This window comes from Pygocentrus nattereri, chromosome 10, assembly GCF_015220715.1.
Source record: "Pygocentrus nattereri isolate fPygNat1 chromosome 10, fPygNat1.pri, whole genome shotgun sequence".
Classification (NCBI taxonomy): Eukaryota; Metazoa; Chordata; class Actinopteri; order Characiformes; family Serrasalmidae; genus Pygocentrus; species Pygocentrus nattereri.
In genome coordinates this window covers 25,612,871-25,636,239 of record NC_051220.1, presented here as the reverse complement: position 1 = coordinate 25,636,239, position 23,369 = coordinate 25,612,871, and the positions used below count along the sequence as shown (strand labels likewise).

General features: G+C 39.4%; 1 protein-coding gene across 5 annotated transcripts in view; it reads right to left on the bottom strand.

Moving 5' to 3' along the window:
* Positions 1-23,369, bottom strand: part of prkd3 (protein kinase D3) — a 66,866-nt gene that overhangs the window by 2,823 nt on the left and 40,674 nt on the right. Inside the window, exons 4-16 of one of the 5 annotated variants that reach the window (XM_037541923.1) lie at positions 21,006-21,203; positions 17,842-17,999; positions 14,438-14,633; positions 14,154-14,231; positions 13,880-14,066; positions 12,741-12,864; positions 12,443-12,520; positions 8,197-8,488; positions 4,033-4,085; positions 2,132-2,204; positions 1,940-2,046; positions 1,120-1,281; positions 449-547 (exon numbers count right to left, since the gene is read on the bottom strand). In XM_037541923.1, the coding sequence (XP_037397820.1) occupies positions 449-547; positions 1,120-1,281; positions 1,940-2,046; positions 2,132-2,204; positions 4,033-4,085; positions 8,197-8,488; positions 12,443-12,520; positions 12,741-12,864; positions 13,880-14,066; positions 14,154-14,231; positions 14,438-14,633; positions 17,842-17,999; positions 21,006-21,203 (1,805 nt within the window). Of the gene's footprint in view, positions 1-448; positions 548-1,119; positions 1,282-1,939; positions 2,047-2,131; positions 2,205-4,032; positions 4,086-8,196; positions 8,489-12,442; positions 12,521-12,740; positions 12,865-13,879; positions 14,067-14,153; positions 14,232-14,437; positions 14,682-17,841; positions 18,000-21,005; positions 21,204-23,369 lie in introns of all 5 variants that reach the window. The other 4 variants (XM_037541924.1, XM_037541925.1, XM_017711871.2 and 1 more) reach the window with 4 other exon arrangements.

Genomic DNA, 23,369 nt, shown 5'->3' with positions numbered 1-23,369 from the left:
AATTGATTGGATTGAAAAAACAATCGAAAACCAATTAAATTTCTCTTCTCAATGAATCAGTAATAGTTAGTTGGCAGTTAGCATGACGATAACGCATATTCACTATCTCAAAGTAAGAGAAACAGATTTATAAGCACCTTTCTACATAGTGTTTTTATAATGTCTTATTAAAGAAATCTTTGTTTATCTACTTCCAGTGAAGCAATCTAAATGTTCTAAATATGTAGAACCTTTGAAAGGTTGTGCACAATGTTATTGTTCAGTTAAATATATTTTACTGTTTTGTCTTTTTAAATTCTGATGTCCCTATATATCTTCTAAGTAAATTGTAAGTTATTTAATGATTAACATAGTAATACAGTGGTCTAAGCTTTTTACAGAGCGCATTATCAAAGTCAATGGTAAAGTAAAATGGGAAGTGTTTGTGAATGATGATGAAGACTCTTGCCTGAGGAAAGGGTTCTGCAGAGGCCAGGAGCACATTCTCTGGCTTTAGATCACAGTGAACAATATTCTTGAAATGGAGATGTCTCAAAGCCACCAGTATCTATAAGCAAAAAAATACAGATATGTTGACTAAGTGCAACCTAAACAGATATTTAGGCAATAAGCCCTACTTTTATAAGCTCTTTGCTGGTTATTTAAGCATTTACACATTTGCGAGATAAAAATCGCATAATATGTAAAGAAGCATGTTGAGAGCACATGTTGAGGAAATCAAATTCACTCAAATTCATCATTTGTTTTCATTGAAACATACACCCATCAATACACAGTCAGGGGCCTCTTGGCCACATCAGAGCTGCACTGTGGCTGCTAATTGGAGGCTGCAGATCCGTAGTTAATGGATGAGCTCCCGTTGCCCCAGCCCCTGAGGGACCCCTCTGCTCTAATCAGCCCACAGACTCCAGCCGTAGAGCAGAGCAGAACCTCACTTCAGCCTCCTGATGAGATCCAGACTACTCTAAACACAGCCTCATTCATAATACTCCAGGAGAACAAACAAGAGGAACAAGAGAGTAAACCAGAGTAAAGACAAAGAGAGCTGCACTCTTAATACAGAGAAACCTAGAAGGACCCTTATGAGTTAGACAAGCAACAGATGAGAAAATTGTGAACCTGTGTGACCAGGAACTTGGTGATGCGCTCAGGGAGCCGGCTCTTCTCGCTGGACAGAATCATCTCCAGCATATCTCCGTGGAGCTTCTCCATGACAACAAACACTCGCTCCGGAGTCTCGAACATGCACTCCAGGTTGACAATGCCAGGATGATGCAAGTTCTTCGCAAAAAGAAAATAGTCTTTAGAGGGTGGGCAATATGGTGACATGTTATCTTATGTTTATCATGATGGAATATGTCACAATATCTTTTTTTTATGGAATGGCAGTTATAATTAGGCTACTTAGGGTGTCTTTTACATTGTGTGAACATTTCATGGTAAACAGAATTGCTCTTAAGGTACCTGGAATAAAATGTCTTTACATTAACCTACATTAAAAGCCTACATTAAAACCAACTTGTGCAGATTCTGACATTCACCAGTACTTTCTTATTTGGGATTTGTTCTGAGGTAAGAACAGAATCTACACACACTCAAGAGCACAGAGGTGCAAACATTTATGTGGTTTGAGAACACATCATCAATCTGACGTAGATGTTTTCTTAGGACCTTTCTTAAGAGCAAATTTAAGAAAAAACCTAGGAAAATATTGGTGAATGAGGCCCTTTGTTTGTTGCCTTCTCCTGTAAATGACTATTTTAGAGATTTAAATGAGCAAAATGAAAAAGCTCAAAAAGGTCATTGCCTTCTGTAGTGTTTGTAGTCAACATTCATAGACCTTTAAAATGGCTATGAAATGATACAATTAATTAATTAATTAGTTGTCACAGAGGGCCATACATTTCCATACAGTCTCATTAAGACGTGAAGATCTTACCTGTAATATAGCTACTTCATTCCTCAGCTGGCTCTCCTGCTTGGTGGGGAATCTCATTTTGTCAATCACCTTTATCGCCACATCTCTGCCTGTCTTTCTGTGCTTCCCTTTTAACAGAATTTACATTTATTTAACTGTTAAGATAAGCCAAACAAAGAAAGTCTTTGGTTAACTTTTTGCTCACAATCATACCTCCATATACGATGCCAAACTGGCCCGATCCCAACACCTCATCAGCAAAGATCTGGTAAACAGAGCTGATATCCTAAAAACAGAGGAAACACAACAGTTCTTTTAATAACTAACCAAATACTACAGTCATGGCCAAAAGTTTTGAGAATGACACAAATATTATATTTTCACATGATCTGCTGCCCTCTGGTTTTTATGTGTGTTTGTCAGATGTTTATCACATACAGAAATATAATTGCAATCATATTATGAGGAACAAAAGCTTTTATTGACAGTTAGAATGAGTTAATGCAGCAAGTCAATATTTGCAGTGTTGACCCTTCTTATTCAGGACCTCTGCAATTCTCCCTGGCATGCTCTCAGTCAACTTCTGGACCAAATCCTGACTGATAGCAGTCCATTCTTGCACAATCAATGCTTGCATTTTGTCAGAATTTGTAGGTTTTTGTTTGTCCACCCGTCTCTTGATGATTGACCACAAGTTCTCAATGGGACTAAGATCTGGGGAGTTTCCAGGCCATGGACCCAAAATCTCTATGTTTTGTTCCCTGAGCCATTTAGTTATCACCTTTGCTTTATGGCAAGGTGCTCCATCATGCTGGAAAAGGCATTGTTGATCACCAAACTGCTCTTGGACGGGTGGGAGAAGTTGCTCTCGGAGGACATTCTGGTACCATTCTTTATTCATGGCTGTGTTTTTAGGCAAGACTGCGAGAGAGCCGATTCCCTTGGCTGAGAAGCAACCCCACACATGAATGGTTTCAGGATGCTTTACAGTTGGCATGAGACAAGACTGGTGGTAGCGCTCACCTCGTCTTCTCCGAACAAGCTGTTTTCCAGATGTCCCAAACAATCGGAAAGGGGATTCATCAGAGAAAATGACTTTACCCCAGTCCTCAGCAGTCCACTCCCTGTACCTTTTGCAGAATATCAGTCTGTCCCTGATGTTTTTTCTGGAGAGAAGTGGCTTCTTTGCTGCCCTCCTTGAGACCAGGCCTTGCTCCAAGAGTCTCCGCCTCACAGTGCGTGCAGATGCACTCACACCTGCCTGCTGCCATTCCTGAGCAAGCTCTGCACTGCTGGTAGCCCGATCCTGTAGCTGAAACACTTTTAAGAGGTCTTGCTGGCGCTTGCTGGTCTTTCTTGGGCGCCCTGGAGCCTTTTTGGCAACAATGGAACCTCTCTCCTTGAAGTTCTTGATGATGCGATAGATTGTTGACTGAGGTGCAATCTTTCTAGCTGCGATACTCTTCCCTGTTAGGCCATTTTTGTGCAGTGCAATGATGACTGCACGTGTTTCTTTAGAGATAACCATGGTTAACAGAAGAGAAACAATGATGCCAAGCACCAGCCTCATTTTAAAGTGTCCAGTGGTGTCATTCTTACTTAATCATGACAGACTGATCTCCAGCCCTGTCCTCATCAACACCCACACCTGTGGAGCAATCACTGAAACGATGTTAGCTGGTCCTTTTAAGGCAGGGCTGCAATGAAGTTGAAATGTGTTTTGGGGGATAAAGTTAATTTTCTAGGCAAATATTGACTTTGCAATTAATTGCTGTTAAGCTGATCACTCTTTATAACATTCTGGATTATATGCAAATTGCCATTATAAAAACTGAAGCAGTAGACTTTGTAAAAATTAATATTTGTATCATTCTCAAAACTTTTGGCCATGACTGTAGTGTCTTATTATCAGTGAGTGTGTAGTAATTGAGTAAAGTATCGCCTGGTACTTCCTTTTTCCTGTAACAAGGTTGGTAAATGTGATGCAACCTGTTGATGTTGACTGAGGGGTCTTTTACAGAAAATGTAGAAGTGTGAGGTTGATGGTAGGGCTAATAATAACGATATACCCACTGCGGTAAACTGCGCAATACTAACAGTAAACACACACTTACCACATTCTCCTGGATTTGACTGTTGGATACAGAAATGCTGATGGACAGATCCTCTGCAGAAGCACACAAAAGAAAAGAAAATTCAAAATTCTTTTCCAAGGCATTTTACAGAACATGCAGTTAGATAAAGAAGTACAGAGAATGACACGTCTTCTAAATCCCATTTGAGATGAAACATGAATAACATCAATGTATATAAAAGCAAAGAAAGAGCACAGCATAGTATAAAACTACACAGGAAATGGGTATCAATCTGTGTATTCATTAAGACTACATGCTAACATAGTTCCAACTGATGGGATGACATTTAAGCTGTTTTTTTAAAGCATGCTTTATATTGCATTGAAGAGGCTGCTATGAGTTAAAATATAGTTTAACATTTCAAGGCTTTGAATTCAGGGACTTTGTATTTGATTATTGCCGGAGTGGGAGCAAAAGGAATAGGCTCAGTATAGGAATAGCATATAGGAACATGAAAAGGAGCATTAGAGAAGAGTGGACCAACTCAGCTGTTGCATTCTAGATGCTTTACAAGAAGTGGAGGCATTTGATTATGAACAAATGCTCAACACTTAAAGTCTGGTTCTTATGTTGTAGAAGTTGTAGAAGAGGAACCAGTGGTATATATTTCATGTTTTTTGCTCCAGGAAGTTTAGCTGACCATAAAACAACTTCCTGATAAAACATGGTAGGTGAACATGTGATGCCATAGAGATGGAGAAGCAATACATTACAGAATAAAATGTGTAACACACTGTGAAATAAATTTCACAACTAAGATGTCAGGTATCATGCAATGTGTTGTGGCAGTCATTTTTCATATTTTCATTTCAATATAGTCTTTAGAAATTCATACGCTGCTTGTCAACATTCATTGACAACGGTGATCTCATTTTATATGTATATAAAATGTAACATACAGCATGTACACTTAAAGACAGGGTTAATTATCAGAAAATAGTCACATCCTTGAGGCTTTCTGTATGGGAGTTGGAGTGGGTCCTGTTGTTTCTTGCTAGATTCAGTACAAGTCAACTAGGTAGTTGGGATATGCTGCTACTTCTTAAAGGAAAATATATTTCACAGCTTCCAGTCTCTATTAAGTACAGATGTGGGGCAGATCCATTGTATGCTTGTACCTGCCAGTATTTTTTTCTCCCCTGCTGGTTTAATTGTTTAAAGAGCAACGAGAACTACAAGTCTGTTGGTAAAAGCTTTTCTTATCTAGCAGCGTCTAACCACTTTAATCTGCCTCTTGTATGGCTGTCAATACAATTAAATGGAAGTGCATCACAGCATTAAAGACAGTCGCACATCAACCACAAATTTCATCACACAATAGAGTAATCCTGTAAATCAGGCTTGAAAAAATGTGCTCAGGTGTTAACCCAGTGCTTTTGGCTTCAGTAAGCTGTAATGTGTTTTACCTGTTGTGCAGTTTGTCTGTGGCAATAAATGGAGGTATTCAGGTTTGTATATGCACAATGGAAATGTGGTTGACTCACATAAGAAAATGCCATCTTATCAAGATTCTTTAGAAGAAAAGCCTGACGTGCACCTGCAAAAGGGCACCTCACTTTCTTTTAGGCTCCATTCAAATTACCAGGTTGAACTGGCACAAATCTGATCTTGTTGCATTAATGTGACTCTAATCTGATGTTTTCAGAACTGTGTGGACACATGTATCTGATATTTTCAAATCAAATCTGAGCCTTTTTATACGTGATCCTAGATAGCTGACGCATGGCCATGCTGCCTTAATGAGAAAGGCTAGATCAGAATTCATGTGTTTGTTTTTTTTCCACTGCACATGCACCATCAATCAGTGTTAGCGTGGCAGCTGTGTCTAAGTCAGTGCCAGTAAACACTGCAAAAACAATGCATCTGACTGTTTCTTGTCTTTGTTTCGCTCTAATAATGAACAGCTGAGAGCTGTTCATAGAAAATTATCAATGTGATGAAGTCTCGTTCGGCAGGTTTGTATGTTGTTCATTTCAAATGCAGTTCTTTCATATGATGTTGACGTTACTGATTAGGTTGTGTGCATGCAGGTCATGTCAGGACACAGACTCTTTTACATTAATGACAGGCTGAAGTCACCTAACTACATGAATGTGAACCATCGAGTTAGGAAAATTAGAGCTGAGCAAAAAATCTGAATTGAGAAATGAGGCTTGTAATGTGAACGTAGCTGTAAAATTGTCACAGCAATGCTTGATTTTCACCATTAATTATTATTAGATTAAGAAATCAACAACTAAAGGAAGGTTTTGTGAACAAAGGTTAGGTTTTGCATCACCAAGTGCTTGGCATTAAGAGCAGGTTTTACTTTAATAATGAAACCATAATTCATACTTCTTTGTCCAAACTTTTGTTAAAAGCAAATAGTGAAAATGATATCCCAAAAGGTGGTTTAAAATGAAGGTTTTGGGCACTGAAATCCCAACAAGGGGATACAATGTGTAATGTATGTCATTACTGCCTGTCTGATGTTATTTAAATTTTACTGAAAAAATGTATATTGAGATTTATATTTAATATGCTCTGGTATTGCAAACTGACAAAGAAAATATTTATTGCAAACAATTTGAAAAGCAAAGCAGCATGCTCCATTGACAGCATGCTCCAGTGATCAAAGATCTCAAATGAAACTGAAAATTCTGAAGCAATCTTTTCAAAAGCATTCATATTTCCTCTTGTGAAATGTACTTTGTCATCGATTGCATACTTCATACAGTAAGTAATAATTGCAAAAGCCCAGTTTAGTTTTCTTACATTTGAAGAATATGAATAATAATATTAGACAACACAAATATGAATACACTATATTGCCAAAAGTATTCACTCACCCATTCAAATAACTGAATTCAGGTGTTCCAATCACTTCCATGGCCACAGGCGTATAAAACCAAGCACCTAGGCCTGCAGACTGCTTCTACAAACATCTGTGAAAGAATGGGTCGCTCTCAGGGGCTCAGTTAATTCCAGGATAGGATGTGATAGGATGTCACCAGTGCAACAAGTCCAGTTGTGAAATTTCCTCACTACTAAATATCCCATAGTCAACAATCAGTGGTATTATAACAAAGTGGAAAGCGATTGGGAACGACAGCAACTCAGCCACAAAGTGGTAGGCCATGTAAAATGTCAGAGCAGGGTCAGTGGATGTTGAGGCGCATAGTGCGTAGAGGTCACCAACTTTCTGCAGAGTCCATTGCTACAGACCTCCAAACTTCACGTGGGTTTAAAGATAGGCTCAAGAACAGCGTAGAAAGCTTCATGGAATGGGTTTCCATGGCCGAGCAGCTGCATCCAAGCCTTACATTACCAAGCGCAACGCAAAGCGTCAAATGCAGTGGTGTAAAGCGCCACCACTAGACTGTAGAGCAGTGGACATGTGTTCTCTGGAGTGACGAATCACGCTTCTCTGTCTGGCAATCCGATGGAGAAGTGTGAGTTTGGCGGTTGCCAGGAGAACAGTACTTGTCTGACTGCATTGTGCCAAGTGTAAAATTTGGTGGAGTGGGGATTATGGCGTGGGGTCGTTTTTCGGGAGCTGGGCTCAGCCCCTTAGTTCCAGTGAAAGGAATTCTTAATGCCTCAGCAGACCAAGAGATTTTGGACAATTTAATGCTTCCAACTTTGTGGAAACAGTTTGGGGATGGCCCCTTCCAGTTCCAACATGACTGCGCACCAGTGCACAAAGCAAGGTCCATAAAAACATGGATGAGCGAGTTTGGCGTGGAAGAACTTGACTGGCCTGCACAGAGTCCTGACCTCAACCTGATAGAACACCTTTTGGATGAATTAGAGTGGAGACTGTGAGCCAGGCCTTGTTGTCCAACATTTGTGTCTGACCTCAAAAATGCACTTCTGGAAGAATGGTCAAAAATTCCCATAAACACACTCCTAAACCTTGTGGAAAGCCTTCCTAGAAGAGTTGAAGCTGTTATAGCTGCAAAGGGTGGCAGACACCATATTAAACCGTACAGATTAAGAATGGGATCTCACTCAAATTCATATGCGTGTGAAGGCAGACGAGTGAATAATTTTGGCAATATAGTGTAATATGAAGAATGTTTTCCCCAACCTGATTTTACGCAGACACAAATTCTACCTCAAACACATATGCATATCTTTAACTCTTTAAATTATTGTACTCACTGTGGTCCTTGCCCTGACCAGCAGCAGAGCCCACACTGGGTTGAGGTGTGACTGGAACAGGCATGAGGGCTTGGCGGATGGCCTTCTCCCAGCTCTGGGCCACCTCCAGGCCCACCCCAGATGCCGCCAGCATGGGGTTATGGATGTGAAGGTGGGGCCCACCCATGTTCTCCCCCACATAGTAAACCATAGTAGCAGTGATGATCTCAAAGCAGTGTGGATTGCTCCCTAGCGCTAGGCTGCCAAAGTCCTGCGCTGCCTCCACCTGCAAGATCTCTGACAAAGGAATCTCCTGCAAGCAAAACAGAAAAGACCCTCAAAAAAGTAAAAGAAATTCCATTAAAAGTGCAAATTTGAAACTTTAAAAATGTATTTAAAATTATTATGCAAAAGCCTTGTTTTGCAGAAAGAAACCATCTTTTTGCCACTGCTTGACATTGAAACAGATAATAATATTAATAATAATAAATAAATGTTATTTATAGAGCACTTTTCACACAAAAATCAGCTCAAAATGCTTTACAAACTAATAGTGAGTTTAAGTAATAAAATAAAAAAATAAAAAAATAAGAGCACAAAAAAGACAAAACAGAGAAAAGAAAAGAAAATGACTAAAACAATAAGATAAAATGAGAAGTTCACCAAATTTGGAAGAGCAGACAACTGTAATTCACAATGTAACTAACCATATAATTAGTATATATAACTATGTATTTACATATAAAAATGTCATTTTAATCTATTGTTTCGCAACATGACAATCCAGACCTCTAAGGTTTAAAGTCTAATTAACACTGTGAAAGAGACTGATAATGCAAAGAAAATCTAAACTACAGCCTTGCATCAAACTAAATAATGATGTAGATAATAGATGGATAAATAATAAAAAGATAAATAAGAAAAGTACATTTTCAGGGTAAGTAATAACCACAGTACCTTATGTAGCCTTACATTATACAGCAAAGTTATTTATTCAGCCACACCACTCCTGACAAAAAGCCTAATAAAGAACTTTCTTCCATTGCGTACCTTTAAATCCTTAGAATGCAGCACACTTCTGTACACCATAGAGTCCAGAGTCTTCATTCTATCTAAGCGTGCGCTTCACTAGAAGCTCATGTGCTCATATGCTTTCTGACTTTTCAAAGTCAAATGAGGCAGCCTTGCTTCTGACAGACTTTTTAAATACCGCCCTCTTTTCAGCTCCCAGCTCAGTCTCAAGTGAAAGACTGAAACGGTAGCTGTGACCAATAGTGGTCTTCTCTGCGCTTCAGATCAAGTGCTTGTGGTTAGAATGTGCACCACGTGACCTAGCCCACTGAAGTGCTTCATGATTACAAGGCAGCACACCATAAGCCTCCATGACTATGTGTGTGCCTGAATGTGCATGAGCCTGGCGGACTGCAGCCAGCGACACACAGCTACCACTGTGCTGGGGTGGTCACTACACACTAAATGGGAGTGGTCTGGGTGAGGAGCATTTATCTGGAGACAAAACTGAAGACCCCACACCCTATAAAAGAGGCAGAGAAACCAAAAATACAGGGCTTGTGTCTTCAAAAGAACACTTTTACAACTTCCAAATGTATAAAACAGTGTATGAGGCAGCGCTTTATCTTATGACTGACACATGACCACCAGCAAGCATGGAATGAGCATAAAAAATGTTTAAAAAAAAAAAGAGAGAGAGAAGACCATTCCTCTTAACTCAGTATATTAACACTGGGACTCAGTTCTTCAAAATATAACTTACATATCAGTTACTGGATAACAGTACTTACTGGATAATAAGATAAACCTAGTGTTGACAGGGTTTAATGTCAAGAGTCAAATCCCTTAGCTGACCACTCAAAAGATACCTCAATTGAGTAAAGAGTGTACTTGCAAAGATCAGAGATGTAGGAAATACCCTTAAGCTGTCTCACGCAAGAAGGTTATAAGACTATAATATATCTGTCTCAATGGAATTAATATAAGGATAAGTACTCTGGCACTCTACGTCCACATAGATTCCTCCATGAGGAAAACGTCCAGCAAGCAACCAACTGTGTACCTACATTATGCAAATTCATTTAAATACTAAAGCAAAAATGTCAGCACCTCTAGACTTTTACATGTTAATAAAGTGGTCTGCAAATCAGCCTTACCCACTCCCCTCCACTGGCCTGAAGTGTGGGCTTTCTTGAGCTTGGTTTTACTTGTGAGACACACTTGGTGTGTTAGAGAAAGGTTACAGACACTCACTGGAGTTCCCTCTTAAAACGCACAGCGGGGGGGCTGCCCACAAGAGAGCGTGTGTACTTGTCTCTGAAGGTGTGATGGTTTTAGATACATTTCTGTGGGTGCTTAGGTTTTTCTACATTCATGAGTAATTATTATATAATATGTATAGATGACCTACCATTCAATATGTCTGACAAAACTATAAGAAAAGAGTCACATTTTCTCTTCCAGAGACTCAGCACACTGTCGTGCTTTTACAGTGCTTACTGTTATAAGGAACCGCCTCATACCCTACTCTATTATTTGCTTTTAACAAGGCTCTACAGAGAGATTATAACCTGTCTTTCAAGCATATGTTTAAATACAACAGCTTACATTTATGAGATTTAAAATGTGTAATTACATGTGTCCAGCTACATATTAAAAGGTTTAGGTCTAATTTGACACAATAGTGCCACTTGTTCATTCTTGTCTCTGTCTATGTTCACACACACAAGTGCATACAGAAAGCATTCAGAAAGGATTTTAGCTGTGGATGAAGGAATTTATTTTTTAATGTGGCTTAATCATCATAAAGTAACCCTTTATTTCATGGACATTTATTATACACTTCCATAACCTAGAAATAACTCATCCTATTTGCATTGAGGTTCATGTAGTAACTGAATAATAAAAGGCTAGTCGGAATGTCTTGAAGTGACACAGATGTCTTTTGCTCCTTACAAAAAGGGCAAATGGTGACATAACATTCTGGAAAAGTTAAAGGAGAACAGAGATTTAAGGAGCAGTAACTGGTGAGTTCATGTTGTCAGCAAAAGTTTGCAAATATCAAACAGAGAAAAAAATGTTGCCTTTTCATATTCCAAAGAATTGCAAGCAAGCTAGCATCATTTAAGTGATCAGCTATCACATATAGGTGTTCAGTTTCATTTACCAACAACAGAATAAATCATGTTTGGTGTGTAAAGGCCTTTAGGATGTAGTAAAGCTGGGAATGTAAGAGGTTAATTGCAACAGTATTATAGTGAGTGGTCAAAAAAAAAAAAAAATCAGACCGACTGGGAGGACAGTTTCATATATGCCATCAAATATGTCACTGCTAATAGAGCAAAACCTCATATATCCAAAACTATTATTTTTCAAGGGAAGAAAAAAAAAAAAACACTCTTAGCTTGTAATGGAAGTCAATGTAAAAAGATTTTTTTCCAGAGTAATTTTGGACCATTTCTATTGGTTCATTCATCATGTAATTTTCACACAATGTGAAGGAACAGCTGCTGTGTTAAAATTATGTAGAAAAATAGAAATCTACAAAAATTATTATTATTTTTTTTGCACAGTGGTGACATGCAATGCAATGCAGTGGCCAAAACAATGGCTCTTTAACCAGCATTTTATTTTAGATGTATATATTTTACAACAAAATTCTCCCCAGCAATTCCCAGTAAAATAAGTTAAAATATTAGGCATGTTGACATAATTCACAGTAGTGTTAACAACACTGCAGGCAGTGACATTGCGCTAAGACGTCTAAGCAGTTCTCATTCTGGAGTGTTTTTTTTTTTTTTTAAAGAAGGGGGAACCCCCATGCATCCCCTCACATTCCTCCTTAACCCGAACCCTGACAGTACATTTACTCAAATCAAGAATCGCATTTGTTACTAAGAAGTAAATCAGTTATCTGGAGAAAGTTTGTTCAGCTATCTAAATGACACTGAAATTCAGTGGTACCATAGGCTAAAGTGTGTTAGCATTTGATGCTAGAATGACCTCAGATGCACTACAAGTAACAACAAAGAGCTTGCCCTTGTCAGTGTTGCCAGGTCTTCCACTTTGACTACAGTGAAATTTTACATCACATAAAGTGAAACCAGGGCAGCGGGGGAGGGGACATTCTGTGCCATTTACTCCACTGACTTCACCTCTATGAAAAACGAACCAAATTTTACTGACCTATGGGGCATTTGAGCAATCAATTTTCGACCTTCATACTACAGAATGAACTAATAAAAATGTTGCTTACCTTGTAGAACTTAGCTCCTGAGTCATTCTGAAACAGAGTCAGGCTTTTACTGTCCAGTCTCCAGTAGTGTCTCTTTCTCTGAGGAAACCAATGCATTTTAGAAATATTTTTAGTAATGACCATTAGTAAAAGTCTAAAAACCATAATTCTGAATTGAATTAACAAAGATTTCAGGTTCTTTCTTAACATTTATTAAATATGTATTAAGATGGATCCACATTTATTTTTGAAGGTGTACTACCATCTCAGATGTTTAATTTAATAAGCTGGGAATGAAAGCAGCTGTTGGGGATCTTACCAGGTTGTCTCGACTGGTGTAGTGCACCATCCAGCCCTCTTTAACCACAGTGGAGCTTCTTCTCTTGGTATGTTTGATGGACTGGACCACACGCATCAGTGGAATATTAGTGCTAGTGGACGGACTAAAGGAAGACAAAAAAAAAATGAGAGAGGTAAATTATTGTGAATTGTTGGACATGCTGTAATTTTGAAGTTGTCTAAAAGCTATTTTTTGGAAATAACAAAATATCATTCACACTGTCAGTCATGCAGTATAACACCTAGATGAATGAATTAGGTTCATTATAAATTAGATTATAATTCTTTGTTATACGAGACACAATATACACAAATCACAATATGCATTGTTATATTTAATTTCTCTAAGATTCATTAAGTTGAATCCCAGGAAAAAGTCTAATAATATCATATATTCCCTAATCGTACCATTACCCTCAATATACTCAATTAGTCATTACATGTTTAGTGTCCAAGCCGACAGTTGGCTTGGTCAGGCTTTAACATTTCGTCATGTCATAAACATTAAATTTTAACTGACAATTAATTGTCATAAATATAATTTGTGATTAACAATTTAATTGTCTTTTGTTCATTGTATGCAACTATTAAAGCACAAGCTGATTAGCCATCTTGAATTCTAGATGTTGATTCTTAGTAACTCTCAACTGTCCACAGACACAGCTCAAGCTCAAACCAACATTACTCACCACTGCCCTCTACAGATGTTACTATGCCGGTAAAGCTTTTCTTGTTTGAATCCCATGATACCTTTTCTGCCTTCTCTTATTTACATGTGTTTTTCCTTAACCTGATGGATAAAAGCTAACCAATTCACATTCTGCTTGTCATGATATAAATGCCACCTATGCTGAGGAAAATTTTAATTTCTGACACCAAACATGTCTTAACCAACTTAATTTGGTAAAGAAAATCTGATCTTTCAAACCATCAAACTATCATTTTAAGAAAAGATTTTTTTATCAGTGAAGGAGATTAATTTTTTGGTTTAACTAAAGCAGTCAAGGGACTACATAACACAAGAATAGTGTTTTAACACAAAGTAGGGTTTAAGTTAAACCAAGGCAAGTGTTTTTTGAACTTTTACATCATGCAGAACAATAAATAATAAATACGTACCTGATCTGAGGAGTCTTCACAGCTTCTTCATTACTCTCCTGGTCTGTGAAGGGGTAGCCCTGGAAGATCTTGTCATCAGGAGTAGTGGGCTCCTCAGAGTCATCCAGGACTCTACTGCTGTCACTGTTTACATCACTGCTGTCCACCTCCATAGTGGTATCTGAATCTGGGCCTGGACTAGCCGGCTCTGAAAGAAGACATACAGCACGTAAGACGTGACAAATACAAGTACAAACTAACAAACCGATATACCATTACAATGCTAATGCCATACCTCCATTGAAGAGAACCTCCCCAAGACAGTCTTTCGGTACCTTAGATGCACATCGCTTGTGGCAGTTGAATTTACAGTCTGGGGGGGCGGGGGTATGAGGGAATACAGTGAGGCTGAGTTACTTATTACAAGCTAGGCTGTTTTGATGCATCCTTAAAATTGTTTTCAACCACGTTTTACTGACATGCCGAGCATACGTTGGAGAAACCAAAATGCTCACATGCACATACTTGCAGGCTACTGGCACTTATATTCACATAGTCCAGGGAGAAGTGTAGGCTCACCCTTGCACTGCATGCCTTGGCGGAACAAGCCTTTAAGCAGTCGTTTGCAGTACTGGCAGATGGTGGGCCGTGTGTAGGTGTGGATGACAAAGGTGTGGGGCACTTTGACCCTCCCCAGCACCATCTTCTCCATCCAGATGGGCCGGCCACTCCAGGACGGGATCCGTTTCCCCGCTTCCTGATGAGAGCGCTGCTGCTGGGGGTTCACCGGGGTGAAAAGAGTCGGAAAAATAATTTTTACAACCTGGAGACACGGCAGACAAATTATTATTACAGGACTTTCCCATATTGCTCAACACATGGTTTAAATTGTTTGTAATGTTCATAGGAAACTGAGCTAAGTGATAAAAAATCCAAACATTACATCTTTCAACTTTCTGTACTTATGTTCTAACTGTTAGCACTTCAAGACAGCCCACGGAGCTTTAATAAAACCTGACTCAGCCTTTGAGAAGTAAAAAAAAAAAAATCTTCAGCCTGGCCCTCTCCACGCACACAGAGTCTGGGCACAACAACACAGAAAGGAATCCACAGAGGCTTGATTTGATTAAGTTAATTCCATTTCCAATGACCTTTCATAAGGGTGAACACAAAAGAACATACTCTGCACTGGGTTCATTCCAGACAGATAGTTGCACAAGGTCTGAACAGTGACCAGTTAAGAGGAGCTCAATTTTCTTCTTCTTCTTTTTTTTTGCATGATTCTGTTCTGACATAACTGTGCAAGAAAGGGAGCAGTTCATACACACTGTTTAGACACTTCATAAAGAATGGCTTTGTGACACTGCAGCAGAAGCAAATGCTAATTTACTACATTGTGTAAGATAATACATACAAAGAGTGAAATATATACTGAGAGTTTGTGCCATCCTAAATCCATGTACTTCAGTTATGGAGAGCCAAAATAGGCGATGTCAACAACTGCATTTACTGGAAGTAAAGGAATGCACACTCAAATGTCTAGTAATTCCATAAAGGGTTAGCCTGTACAGACAGGGTCAGGTTCATGAGTTTATAATATGGTTTACACTATTCAGTGGATAGTGCCAAAAGTCAGTCTTTAATCAATTTTTTCAGCCTCTGTGAGCATATTTGAATGAAACAGACCTCTCACTTCGCAAAGGCCAAGCATGCCTTTATTTATTACAATATATACTAAGTAGACATGCAGAAATTAATAAATGAGTGCACATAATATATTGAGTGACAGGGTGAAACAGCCAAGCACTGAGAGCTTGTGAGGTAAAGGAAAAGTCTGGAATAGTGAAAACAATTTACTCAAATTTTCGCTTTACCCCAAATGTAGTCAACTGTGATGTGAATAATGATAAAACAGCAGTAAAAACACATTTTCTTTGGAGATTGTTTGGGCTTACAACACCCTGTATGTACCTCTCTGCCATGATTACCTCAAATCTTTGATAAGACCATGTCTCATGTATCAGGTCACATATTAGTAACCAATTTCACAAATAAATAGTTTTATACAAATAAGAAAATGTCATTCAACTTTTTGGTGTATGAAATATATGAATAAATTTCTTTATATACTGCTCAAAAAAATAAAGGGAACACTCAAATAACACATCCTAGATCTGAATGAATGAAATATTCTCATTGAATACTTTGTTCTGTACAAAGTTGAATGTGCTGACAAAATCACACAAAAATCATCAATGGAAATCAAATTTATTAACCAATGGAGGCCTGGAGTCACACACAAAATTAAAGTGGAAAAACACACTACAGGCTGATCCAACTTTGATGTAATGTCCTTAAAACAAGTCAAAATGAGGCTCAGTATTGTGTGTGGCCTCCACGTGCCTGTATGACCTCCCTACAACGCCTGGGCCTGCTCCTGATGAGGTGGCGGATGGTCTTCTGAGGGATCTCCTCCCAGACCTGGACTAAAGTATCCACCAACTCCTGGACAGTCTGTGGTGTTGGTGGATGGAGCGAGACATGATGTCCCAGATGTGCTCAATCGGATTCAGGTCTGGGGAACGGGCGGGCCAGTCCATAGCTTCAATGCCTTCATCTTGCAGGAACTGCTGACACACTCCAGCCACATGAGGTCTAGCATTGTCCTGCATTAGGAGGAACCCAGGGCCAACTGCACCAGCATATGGTCTCACAAGGGGTCTGAGGATCTCATCTCGGTACCTAATGGCAGTCAGGCTACCTCTGGCGAGCACATGGAGGGCTGTGCGGCCCTCCAAAGAAATGCCACCCCACACCATTACTGACCCACTGCCAAACCGGTCATGCTGAAGGATGTTGTAGGCAGCAGATCGCTCTCCACGGCGTCTCCAGACTCTGTCATGTCTGTCACATGTGCTCAGTGTGAACCTGCTTTCATCTGTGAAGAGCACAGGGCGCCAGTGGCGAATTTGCCAATCCTGGTGTCCTCTGGCAAAAGTCAAGCGTCCTGCATAGTGTTGGGCTGTGAGCACAACCCCCATCTGTGGATGTCGGGCCCTCATACCATCCTCATGGAGTCGGTTTCTAACCGTTTGTGCAGACACATGCACATTTGTGGCCTGCTGGAGGTCATTTGCAGGGCTCTGGCAGTGCTCCTCCTGTTCCTCCTTGCACAAAGGCGGAGGTAGCGGTCCTGCTGCTGGGTTGTTGCCCTCCTACGGCCTCCTCCACATCTCCTGGTGTACTGGCCTATCTCCTGGTAGCGCCTCCAGCCTCTGGACACTACGCTGACAGACACAGCAAACCTTCTTGCCACAGCTCACATTGATGTGCCATCCTGGATGAGCTGCACTACCTGAGCCACTTGTGTGGGTTGTAGAGTCTGTTTCATGCTACCACGAGTGTGAAAGCACCACCAACATTCAAAAGTGACCAAAACATCAGCCAGAAAGCAGAAAGGTACTGAGAAGTGGTCTGTGGTCCCCACCTGCAGAACCACTCCTTTATTGAGTGTGTCTTGCTAATTGCCAATAATTTCCACCTGTTGTCTATTCCATTTGCACAACAGCATGTGAAATTGATTGTCAATCAGTGTTGCTTCCTAAGCGGACAGTTTGATTTCACAGAAGTTTGATTTACTTGGAGTTATATTGTGTTCCCTTTATTTTTTTGAGCAGTGTATATTATCCATTGATATATATATATATATATATATATATATATATATATATATATACACACACATATATATCTTTGTGTGGTTTAAAGCAAGAATGTGACGATTTAGGCATGCATTTTTGGTTGAATACAACTTTCCATTAGTAGTTAGCTACAATAGCCTCGTAGCTGCAGTGCAAAACTGAAGAAGCAAACTTCAGACACCAAAAATGCTGGATGATCAACTACATTTGAGATTAACTTAGGCATTAACTTGACATTGTACTACGCCATCACTTTCTTATCTCAGGCCAAGAACTCCTCACCTCATCTAGGTTTACCACAGAGTGCTCTGCTGGCAGGGGTCGAGGTACAGACAGCGAGGGGCCCGGTAGAGACACATTGGACAGCCGCCTCTTTCTCACTCCGCTACAGTTGTTAGGGATCTTAAAGGCACATCGCTTGTGATAGTTCAACCCACAACCTGAGAATACATGAACATGTCACAGGCACATACATCACAGAATGCTTCTCATGCTATGTGTGGCACTGGATGATTAGTTCAAAATTCGTTTAAAAGATAGAAAAGTTGATAGCATTTGGATTCAATACAGCTATGTGTGTTTTTAAGTCCTCAATAACCACTGAAAAATATAGATATACTTTTGGTGGACTTGACATACACTCACTGGCCACTTTATTAGGTACACATTGCTAGTAAAAGGTTGGACCCCCTTTTGCCTTCAGAACTGCCTTAACTCTTCATGGCATACTTTCAACAACGTGTTGGAAACATTCCTCAGAGATTTTGGTTGGTTATTTGAGTTACCGTTGCCTTTCTATCACCTCAAACCAGTCTGCCCATTCTCCTCTGACCTCTCACATCAACAAGGCATTTTCGTCCACACAACTGGACGAAACTGGATATTTTCTCTTTTTCGGACCGTTCTCTGTAAACCCTAGAGATAGTTGTGCATGAAAATCCCAGTAGATCAGCAGTTTCTGAAATACTCAGACCAGCCTGACTGGCACCAACAATCATGTCACGTTCAAAGTCACTTAAATCACCTTTCTTCCATTCTGATGCTCGGTTTGCACTTCAGCTTCAGGTTGTCTTGACCACCTCTACACGCCTAAATGCATTGAGTTGCGGCCCTGTGATTGGCTGATTAGCTGTTTGTGTTAACAAGCAACTGAACAGTACCTAATAAAGTGGCTGGTTAGTGTATATCCTTTGTTCTTTGGTCTCTGTTATCCTAGTCATCCACTAGAGGGCTCCATATCTACTGTCTCAATGAATAGTATCAGCAATAGTATCACCTCATGAAAGAGCTTAGGAAAAAAACAGAGCAGAGCTTTCAGATCGCATTCAAAACCATTTAGATACAGCTTTAGTGAGATTTAAGTCTCTATATTAAATATATATTTCATAAGCTGCTTTGCTGGCATATTCAGAAGACTCTCCAGGGAGAGAGAGTGTGATGCAGCAGCCTGTATCCATCTGCCTAGCTTATTACAGCAGCAGCAAATGCTTGCTTTGCAGCCTTTGAAGGCCACATCCAACACTTGGCATACAGACACTGAGCTACATTCAAAAAGACCCTGAATTTAGCTTCAAAAGCTGGCTGGATGGAGTGGACAAGAGGCCAGTGCAGCACGACAGCGTGTGCCTGAGTCTGTGTCCTCTGCCAGAAACACTGAATCAGGGTGTTCAGTGCATTGTCTGGGAAGCACTTAACGCTTGCTGTTTGGTGTGCAGGCAAGTCTGTGATCTGAGGTGTGTGTGGTGCACATGTTGTTCCGGGTATTGCCTGTACACTCAGCTAGACCACTAAAGTGATGGTTTGGTAAAATATAGATGTAGAGTATGGCGCCACGATGGACTGGCGACCTGTCCAGGGTGTATCCTGCCTTCCGCCCGAAGACTGCTGGGAGAGGCTCCAGCACCCCCCTGCGACCCTGACGGAGAAGCGGCTTAGAAAATGGATGGATAGATGTAGAGTATTTCCCCCTTACTCCAAATGTAGTCAGTCAGCCAAGACATGTTTGTTGCCCAGTGTTTGCTTTTCAGTTTTGTACTAGAGCTACAAGGCTAATGTAGACAACAAGTGATGGAAGCTTATGGCTACTAGGTTAGCACTGTGCTAACTCTATGCCTAAATCATCACACACTTGCCTGAAACCACATCAAGAAAAAAAACAACAGTACAGGCTACTATCACTGTTCTTAGCAATGTGCAGTAGCTTTTGTCCATTTTTATGTGTCAGAAACCACATAAAAAACTATCTGAGATGACAACATTTCAACAAGATTTACTGCAAATGTGTGATGATGAAGGCATGCAGTTTTGTAAGATGCTAACCTGGTAGCTACAGGCCTTCATTACTTACTAGCTACATTAGTAGCTCTACTAGAAAAAAACTAAAGCTTCAGATTTCAAATATATCTTGGCTGACCATCTACATTTGGGTTATTTTTCACTAAACCTTTGCTTTAATACTAACAGTCAAGACCTAGGGTCTGACCAATATAGTGGTTGACGAATAATAAGGGTGCAACAATTCCAATTCATATAGAAAAAAAATTAACTTGAAAATATGTATTGTCTCTCTTTTCTTCATTATTTATCACTTTCAGTGGAGACCACTGTCCACAAACAAAACTAGGCATGTGGGTACATCCTATCCAAGTAAAGTGTTTAGCAATGGGATGCTGCTCACGTTATGCATTCATCCAAGCTCAAATAATCTGTAGAGCTTTTAATAAATAAATACATAATTCTAGAGGTTGTGATATTTGGTGTTTATTTTGTAAAAGAGAGCATCACAGCAGGCACCGACAAAGTTCTACTAAAGAACATTTTTTTTAATTTGATAAAAAACAATCTGTGTTCTATCTATAATTAGAGCTAGAATCAGTAGAATCATTAACATTTTAGCATACAAAATATCAAAAACTGAACAGAATCTAGATCTGTTCAGAATCTAGATGCCACTTGTGTGCAACTTTGCTGTATAAAAAATGTACTGTGTCAAGATATCAAACTTTGTGCATCATTACACTGCTTGCTGATAACTTGTTGATAATTACCACCTTTTTTAATAATTAAAAAATGACAGGGTAAAACTTAAAACAGTTATGCTACTGGAGAGCTCAATATCACACACTCTCTGTTTAACTACATGATAACAATACAGGCCTAATGCTGAATCTGAACACAAAATATCACCATGAAAGTGTTATAAAAATAAGGCATCCAAACTTCATTTTTAGCATGAGAATTACATTTTATGACAAAAAAGAGAAAAGAGAATATCTGTTATTAGACTTGTTAGCTCCGGTGTGAGTCAGCCACAGAATTTTTATATCATTTAGGCACCAGTCAAGAAAACATAGAGCATTTAGCCATTTTACTCTTTCTATGCAATTTCAATTTAAAATTGTATTAACTGCATGTATTTCAAGGTGTTTCTGAAGTGGATTCAGTACCTTCACATTTGAGGCCCTGACGGACGAGGCCCCACAGCATCTCCCCACAGTAGTCACAGAAGGTGGGGGCCTTGTATGAGTGCACATAGAGAGCATGAGGCCGGATCTGGAAGTCTTCCACTGTAGCCTGAGCTGCAATTAAAATGCAACTTAAAACAGAAGTCAAAAAAAAAGAACAGACTAAAAACCCAGATGGAACTAAACAAAAATGACACAGGAATGGAACACAGAAGACAGACAAAACACATAAAAACTGTTTAAGGATTACAAAAAAAAATCAAGAAAACAGTCAAGTTCTGATCACTCAGGATGATTTAATTTTGGTCACACGTTTAGAATTTTACTTCAGAGAAACAAACCTCAGACTAAACCTACGACAGCTTAAAATATTTATGTAAAACGGGAATCAGAAATGACCCTCAGAAACCCAAGAAATAAGTGACTGAAATGACATGTTATGGTTGTTAACCACCACTTCCGTTTGACAATTTTACTTGCTTGGGTGAAAAAAAAACTTTTTCTGCAATACCTCAGAATGTACAATGCAGACTGTTCTCAGGCCAGGAGAGACACTGAGAGACAGCACCACCACACTAACATGCTTTTACCATGGTGGTACCACTGCTGTCCTGACTATGGTATACAATCTAAAAAATATTTCTTCAGAAGTCATCCTCTGGTGGTCCCTTTCCATTGATGGTTGGGTTATATATAAAAAAAGCACAATGCTGCCTTCATGGTTAGATGTGATCAATAGAGTGCACACATTCAGTGGAATTCAGATCACTAATATTTTATTAGTGACTTGTTTAATGAGAATAATAATAAAAGACCACTGAAATGTGACATATATTCATATTCATATTCAATTCCTTGTGAATACAAATGCTTATTCCATCACATCCCAACCCTAGTGTATATACAAACATTACAGAAACATTTTCAGAATAATGACTAGGCTCATTTTTGAGATTCACAATGAAGCAATGCAACATTTATCCTCACTCACTCACAGTCAAGACTGCTGCCTGGAGGCCTGGGTAGCTCTTGTCTGTGATAATGCATGTGTGACACAGCTGCAGCCACAAACAGTACAGTACAATAGCTACAAAACTCCTCTTTAGTTTAAGTCAGGGAAAGTGATTCACAGATGTGATTCAGATGTGAATCATAGCAGAGTCAATGAATTTGACAGTGCTGAAATGATTTCAAAGTCGTTTCTTCAGATAAAAGTGATCCTATCTAGATGATTCATCAGGTACACTATAAATCAGAGGCTGATTAGAGGAAATTCAGAAAAATGAAAGTGGTTTCCTGGACGTAGATCAAGTCTTTTTTTTTCCCCAAACTGTTCTTTGTAGTTTAGGGCTAGGTTGAATCTTTGTATTTTAAACCATCTCGAGAGATTAATACATTATATTATAAAGTACTGACTCAGGATAAACAGGAATTGAAAGAAAGGTGCCATTAAATGAGCTTCTAGATGCTACAACATAGAAAGTGCATAATCAGGCTCATCACAGTGACTGAATATGAGAGTCACCTATGAGGGTAGGTCAAAAAATATTCTTGTACAATGTGGTCTCCATTTCCTTCATGACAGTGGATCATACACAATGTCAGGGGAATCACCAGGGTAATTCTGCGTCCACTTCTCAAGCCTTACTCCATCTCCAGCTGCTCACTGTGATGGTCTGTCATGCTCTCTCACTAGATGATACGAATATTAAACAAATATTCATATTTAAGATGTACATTATAAAATGTGTACAGCATGTAATGTAAGCAAATTCATATAATCATTATCAATATCAAATAATATGGAAAATATACTGTAATATTTTTTCAGCACAACACCCAGCACTAGTAACTACTCTGAAACTAATATGCAAGTTATGTAATATTAAAACAGTGAGGAGCTGAGGAGTAGGCCTACATACAGGCCCTTGCAGTTTAAAGGTTTAACATTCACTTTGTACTCTAGATTTCCAAGAACTTGCATGAAAGAGACAGATTATGTGTGACAGAGTTTGCTCTCAAGGCCTTTGTCCAATTGTCTGTGCGGCAGTGATGAAAAATGCAGACCAGTTACAAAGAGGCAGACAGAGGGAATTCAACTTGACCTGTAAAGTTTAATGGCAATGGCCTCTTAGCCCTAATAACTCTGCCTGAGACATGCCACTGTCTCAGATTCTTGCACAGGATCCATGTGCAGAGGAATAGACCAGACCAGCACTGCAAGACTGCTGATGGACACCTGCATCTTCCATATCAAAGAGACAGCTGCATAAGCGTAATGGCTTTTGTAGTGGAAAATGGGGTCTAATGTCATTTCTTCAGATAAAAGTGATCTCATCTAGACGA